The sequence below is a fragment of the Bison bison genome, unplaced genomic scaffold (assembly GCF_000754665.1).
Source record: "Bison bison bison isolate TAMUID 2011002044 unplaced genomic scaffold, Bison_UMD1.0 scf7180017864248, whole genome shotgun sequence".
Classification (NCBI taxonomy): Eukaryota; Metazoa; Chordata; class Mammalia; order Artiodactyla; family Bovidae; genus Bison; species Bison bison.
Window position 1 is genome coordinate 2,175,011 of NW_011494820.1, and position 6,919 is coordinate 2,181,929.

At 59.6% G+C, this 6,919-nt stretch overlaps 1 protein-coding gene across 1 annotated transcript in view; it reads left to right on the forward strand.

The window, feature by feature from the left end:
- The window catches only part of ELL (elongation factor RNA polymerase II), an 80,226-nt gene extending 76,826 nt beyond the window's left edge, over positions 1-3,400 (forward strand). Inside the window, exons 11-12 of the mRNA XM_010847281.1 lie at positions 500-544; positions 1,222-3,400. Of these exons, the coding sequence (XP_010845583.1) occupies positions 500-544; positions 1,222-1,338 (162 nt within the window). The 3' untranslated portion in view covers positions 1,339-3,400. The remainder of the gene's footprint in view (positions 1-499; positions 545-1,221) is intronic.
- Positions 3,401-6,919: the final 3,519 nt, after the last annotated feature.

The following is a 6,919-nucleotide window of genomic DNA, read 5'->3' on the forward strand; positions in this document are numbered from 1 at the left end:
TTTTGGAGCTGGTTACCTGATGACAGGGCCAGCCCTGATGAACTGTGGTGCTGGGCTCTGTCTCCCTGGTGGAGGTCAGGTTGATTTCCCGAGGAGACGGCTTGTGATTGGAGGCACAGTGGGGGTTCTGAGGGTCTAGGACAGGCAAGCACCCGCTGGACTCCCCCATCCTCCTGTCTCCTTGCAACCCCCGCAGGTGGTCAGGGGGCCTCTGTGCTTGGCCTCGACCTGGGCACCAGCCAGCTGGGTGCAAGGGAAGGCGCCTCCCAGCTGCCCCTGCCTCTCCCTGGCCGCTGTGTAGCCTCCTGCGTGTCCCCGAGTCGTCCCCTCTGGCCCAGCCCCTGCTCTGTACACCCTCAGGCGCCATGCCACAGCCGCAGCCATTGTCCCCAAGCATGCAGTGACCTGGCAGGCCACCGTGACTAAGGAGAAGGGGTCACTCCGTTGGGGTATCCTGCAGATAATGTATTGTTGACTTTTTCTTTTGTTTTTCATCCAGACTACTCGTGGGCAGATCCTTCAGGAATATCGAAAAATCAAAAAGGTGAGCCTCCATCCCCTTGTGGTGTTAGGGCGGGGTGGGATCAGGTCAGTAGCGCTGCGGTCTAGAGGAGGCAGGGTGCGCGGGCGGGCCTCCCTGGGTTGGTCTCTGGTCCTCAGAGTAGCTCCTCCCCTGATAGCTGAGGAGCTTAAGTCTGTTCTGGGCACTTGGGTGCCCCCTCCCCTGAGCACCCCACACACTCTCCCGCTATGGGTGAGTACAGCCCCAGGCCCTCTGCAGCTCCCTCAAAGGTCCGGGGGAGGAAGCACAGTTCCCCACCCCATCCTGGCCCCGCTGAGTCCTTCAGCGCTCGAGTCAGGGAGGAGCCGCGGTCTCGGCTCTGGCCGCCCCCAGCTCGGGCTCCCTGACCGTCTCCTGGGATGTGGTGCCACTGCAGCAGCTCTCGTTCCCTAGGGCCAAGTGTGCCGGGGCTGGTTCCCGCCGGCCGTGTCCCAGCCCAGCACGGAAGCTGCGTGACCACCTCCTCTCAGCCTCTCACCCTAGCCGTGACCCTGTTTCCCAGGGTGGAGCCTAGGGGCAGCTCAGGGGTCCCTGTCAGGGCTTGAGGGCTCTGGCCTGTGAGTGGGGGCCAGGGGCAGCCAGGTGGGGCGGCTTGGGTTCGCGTTGGGCTCTCCACCCTGGCCCTGTGGATGAGGCTCACCCCAGCCGCTCTCTCATAGACCAACACCAACTACAGCCAGGAGAAGCACCGCTGCGAGTACCTGCACAGCAAGCTGGCCCACATCAAGAGGCTCATCGCCGAGTATGACCAGCGACAGCTTCAGGCATGGCCTTAGCCCCAGGCCACGGGGCAGGAGGTCCCACTCGACCAGCCAGGCCAGCTCACCTCACCGGGCTGACTGTTCTGGATGGTGGGGGAGCTGGGGGCAAGGGGGAGCTAAAGACAAGAAAACAGATTTATTTAACACAATAAACATGAGGAAGAATACAGTCATCTGAGCCAGCAACACCGGCTTTCAGGGGAGCCCACGCAGGCCTGGCCGCCCACAGGTCACACAAACCCAGGCAGAGTGTCCAGCTCCCCCCAGGCCGCCCACACCTCCTGTGCAGGCCCCCTGCCTAGGACGGGCTCCCCAAGAAGCCCCCTCCTCGCCAGCCACCCCACGGGGGACTTCAGCTTTTTGTCAGAGAAAGACTCCCAAGGCCAGCCTGCCTGCTTGCCTTTTCTAGTTTTATACAAAGACAGGCTACTGCTGACGAGACTCGAGTCTATTTTTGTACGAAAGAAAAGCATCTTTTTTCTACACCTGTGCCTCCCCTCCTTGGACACCCAGGGTCTAGACGCTGCCCTGGGTCCTTTCTACAGTATTACAGATGCTCCGGAAGCCTGGCCTTGCCTCTGCGAGCTCGGAGGAGAGAACCGGTGGGGGGCGCCGGGGGCCCCTCTCCTGCACTGGTCTGCCTCGCACACGGCCTCTGCCTGGCTCTGAGTGGGGCGGGCCGGGCAGTGCAAGCCCTGCAGCTCTATTTGGGAAACCCCAGCTGGCCCGGGAGCAGCTGCGGGGAGCACCAGGCCCGCTTGCTATTCCAGGCCCTCAGCTGTCGGGGTCGCGGGAGCCTCTGTGCTTGTAGCCCGCGCTCTGCAGCACCGGCGTCGGGTTTTCTCTCTCTTCTCCATTCTCTCCTGCTGCTGCTCCTCACTTTGTACTGCTGAGGCCAAGTGGCCTCCGTGTTCTTGACCTCGCTCCGCCCCTCAGCCCCATGTATGGGTTCTGGGGTCGTCTTTGCAGAGCCACCACGGGGTTTGCACTCAGGGAGGGGCTGGGGGTCGAGGGAGCCAGGGAGCCCCCGGAGAGTGAGCTCAGAAAAGGTGCCTGATCCCCCCTCTCTGGGGGTGCTGGCCCAAGGACACCCCAATTGCTGCTTAGTCACTGTGCCTAGTCTAATGTCCCTGAAAGCGTCAGGGGGCATGTATATGTTTGTGTGTGTGTGTGTGTGTGGGGCCCCGCCAGGGCGTGCTGGGGTCTAAAGCGCGTGTTCACGTTAATTCAGAGCCACGTTCAGCGAAGCCACGATGGGGGAAGGCCGTGGGGCTGGTTGCAACCCCCAGCCCAGGGGTCACTGTCGGGGGCGGGGGCAGGGGTTGCTGCCAGGATCCTAGTGAGGCAGGGAGAGTGGAAATGCTCATAGTCATGTCTATTTTTCTAAGCTGTGGGGGTGTCTCCTAATGGCTTCCCAAAGAGCAGTCATGCCTGCAGTGCCCCCACCCCACCCCAACGTCTCCGCGGGACCCCTGGGGTGCCCGGAGCACTGAGGAAGCTGATCCTTTATGTTTCAGTAGCTGTCTTTTTGTTTTTCATTTGGGGTGGAGGAAGACAGGCTGAGCAGACCCTGGGGCCCTGAGTTCTGTGGACAGCCATCATGCACTCAGCCTGGACTCGCAGACTCGGATGGCGCGGGATCGTTCAACGGGCCCCACCCCGGAGGGCCCACCTGCCCTCTGCCCTGGGGTCCAGTTCGAGGGACTCTCAGTTGAATTTCCTCTTCCTCCTCACTGTTTTTTGTTGTTGTTTATTTTCTCCTTTTAAGGAATTGTGAAGCTAAGAGGAGTTTTGTGCTTGGGGTGGGGTTGATGGACAGAAGCTCTAGCTGATTAAATATGGTCTAACTTATTGATACTGTTTTTTTTTCTTTTAATATTGTACTGTGGAGAAAAACTATTTTGAGCCATGGAGTTGGTGTTTACAAGAACTTTTCACTTTTGCCAAAATGTTACAATTGAAAGACGTCTGCATCTTCAGTTCCTAATACTTTCTTAAAAGAACTAGTGTCCTTTTTGTACACTAAAGAGGTGAATGCTGATTTTTTTTCAACCTACAATAAATTCACTGAACTGAATCTGTGAGCCCAAGCTGGGAGTACATATGTCATTCCCCAGGGGTCGGGGGGACTGGTTCCGTCTTGGGGTGGGCTGGGGTCAGGAGGCCACCTGGCCACGGGGCAACCGTGGTGGTGGGGGGGCATGGGCTGAGCATGGAGAAAGCTTTCTGGGCAGCCTGCCACAGCGGCTGCCCAGGAATGAGGTTGGCAGGTGGAGGGCGGACCTGAGGCAGCAGGCCCTGCAGGTGCCAGAGCAGACCAGCCAGCCTGCTCACGGTGAGGACTGACAGATGGGAGGCGGAGGCACTGGGGAGCCGTGGTCAGCACAGGAGCAGAGCGCCGCCCCTGTGGAGTGCACAGAGGGGGCGGAGCCGGGCAGGGGGACCCCAGGGCTCCCACAGGTGGAGCCGTGTGCAGCACGGGGAGTATCTTATTTGGGCTGAGGAGCTTTGGCTGATGGAAACGGCAGTGAGTAACGGCACTGTTTGATGATTCCTCCCGGACGCACACTGGGGTGGGGGTGGGGTTCCCCTTGCCCCCCAGTGGGGACAGGGGTACCGAACCTGAGGCCTAGTGGAGCCCCATAGGCGCAGGACACCAGCCGGAAAGCCATCCTTGCCCTGGGTTACAGGTGAGGAGCAGGAGGCAGGGGGCAGTTTCTACCCTCCAAGGACACAGTGGAGGGGAATGTTTATTTTAGGAAGGAAAAACAAAGAATAAGACCAGGATTAAAGGGGTCCAGGGGTCAGGGACTGTGGGCCTTAGCCTCCCTGGTGGCCCTGCTGGCCAGTGGCCTTGGCCTGAGTTCTGAGGCGGCCCAGGAATCTGAGGGGCGCGGGAGGGGAGGTCAGGCAGGCCCTGTGGGGCAGAGTGTACCCTGCTCCCTAGGCAGCCTGGCCACGCTGTTCTAGTGGATAAATCTCTGTCCCCACACCCCTGCCTTCTTCAGCCTCGTCTCTCCTCAGGCTCGCCTTGCCCACCCGCCTCCCCCAGCCTTCCACCAGCCTCCCTCACAGCCCTGTGGCCACAGGCAGTTCCCTGACCATCCTTCCTGAGCCCAAGACACCTTGAGTCCAGGTCTCCAGGGGACTTCCTGCCTTCACAACCCACACCATGGCCACAGGGCTGAGGGGTGCCCAGCAGTCCCTGCCACTTTCTGGACAACATCTGCCAGCGCCTGGATCCGTCAGTGCCTCCCGTGCACCGGGCTCGGGCCGGGTGCTGGCACTCAGCAGTGATGGCGGCGATTCTGCCCTTGCCCTTGGAAGCCTGCGGTCTGGTGGGATTGGGGATCCCTGGTCATTCAGTACTCACCTGCAGGCAGCACACTCACCCCGTGTCACACCCCCAGCTGGTCCCTACTAGGAGGAGTAGTTAGTATGAGTAGTACTAGTAGTAGCCGGAACTACTCCAACACGGCCCCTCCAGGGAGCCTGCCTGGACCTGCTCAGCCCACACCCCTCCTGCCAGCACCTCCCACAGGCTGCCCTGTGAATGCTGGGCTTCCCCAGGGCTGGGTCTTTTTACACAGTCCTGTGGTATGTATGACATGTGGCCTGGAGGGCTCCAGCTCCTGCAGATTCTCCAATACCAACTAGGGGTCGAACAGTTCCGTTCCCAGGTTATGGGGCTCAGGTCCCCACTTCAGACAGCAGCCTCAAGTCCTTGGCCACCCATACTTCTGAACAACCCGCCATAAATCGGGTTCCCTCCCACCCGCTCAGAGGTTTGCCAGAATGGCTCACAGAGCTAAGCAAACACTCAGCAGCTGAATGGAGGAGAGCAGGGTTTGGGGAAAGGTACAGGGCTGCCACGACTTCTCCAGGTGTCACCCTCCCAGCATCTCCATGTTTTCACCTGCACCCTATTGTTTAGGAGCTTTTACAGAAGTTCCATGATTGAATAAGTCACTGGCCATTGATTTTTTTTTTTTTTTTTTTCTTCTAATTTCAGGCCACACTGCTGGGCATGTGGGACCTTAGTTTCCTGACCAGGGATCGAACCCCAGCCCCCTGCAGTGGAAGTGCAGAGTCAACTACTGGACTGTCAGGGAAGCCCCTGGCAATTAATGATCAAACTCAATCTCCAAGCCAGAAAGCAGGACAAAACCCAAATATTTATTATACTAAATGCCCTGTCCCCAGCCCTGAGGGTCTGCCTTGGTCCCCAAACTGCCTCCCTCCCCCTCGCATCCAGCACTTTTTCATCTGCCCCTGAAACCAGTCCCCCAGGTTTTTGTCTAGGCAGCTCTTCATATCTTTCTTTGATAAGATGTCTTCATGATCTCAAGACTGTCCAGCAGCCACCTCTTCCAGGCAGCCTGCCCTGTCCACCGCTGCCTCTCAGGTCCCTCTGGTTAGGAGTGCGCCCCTCACTGCTCTTTACTTATTCTTGGCTGTGCTGGGACCTCATTGTGGTGCTCAGGCTTTCTCTAGTTGTGGCGAGCCAGGGCTTCTCATTGCAGTGGGGCTCTGAAGCGCAGGCTCTGTAGTTGAGGTGCACAGGCTTAGTTGTATTGTGGCATGTAGAATCTTCCCGGACCAGAGATCCAACCCATGTCCCCTGCATTGGCAGGCAGATTCTTAACCCTTGGGCCACCAGAGAAGTCCCCCCAGTTCACTTCTGACTCCCCCACAACTGGAGCCCCTTGAGGGCAAAGTCTGGACTAGTTTTAGAGCCCCCATTCCCCAAGGCCAGACTCTGACCATGTTTCCTGCAAACGTTCCCAACTATCCACCTTTTGGGTCAGTTCCAGGGGTGGAAACTTTCCAGCCGGAGGAGGCCGCTTGTTTTGGAAAGTTCCTGGGGGAGCCGCCCCCGCCCGCCTGCCGGGTTCCCACGCTCCTTTATCACTGGGCGCTTAGAGGGGCTCAGAGCTGTGCAGGCCTAGCTCCTCCCAGCTGGCCGCCTCTGCCCTGCCCATCGCCTTCCCTCGCTTCCCCACGGAGCAGTCTCTCCCCCCGCCCCCACCCCAGGCCTGCCCTTGATAGGCTTGCTAGCCTTCCTGCTACAGGTGGGGGCACCAAGAACTCACAGCCCCCCCTTACTCCCTCTCCTTAGTGGAGAGTGACCGCTGCTCAAGAAGGGGGAAGAGGAGGGAGCCTGAGCTGGAGGAGTGTCATGCTTTGAAATCCGATTCCTCGCTTAGTCTTCTGCCTCAGTTTCCCTTGCCTTAGTTTCTCTAGAGACTCCTCCTCCTCCAACCCACCAAATAATGAGTTTCCCAGCCTAACTCAAACTACTGCCTCTGCCTCCTGGCTGGGGCTTGGCGCTCCCTTAGAGCTTTAAAGTCCTCTTTTGTACAGTGGGGATAGGCGGCCGGGGGTCCTAAGTGACTCACGCGGGCCGAGTTAGGGCCGGGGGCCTGGGGCCCAGGTTATTTGCCCGGCCGGCCAAGAACCAGACAGCGGCGGAGGCTCGGGACCAAAAGGCCTCGAACCCGAGCCCAAGGTCGGTGCGCGCCCTCCCCCGCCGCGAGCGCCCCTCCTCCCGCGCGCGGGCGGAGCGAGGGGCGGAGAGGGGGTGGAGCCGCGGCTC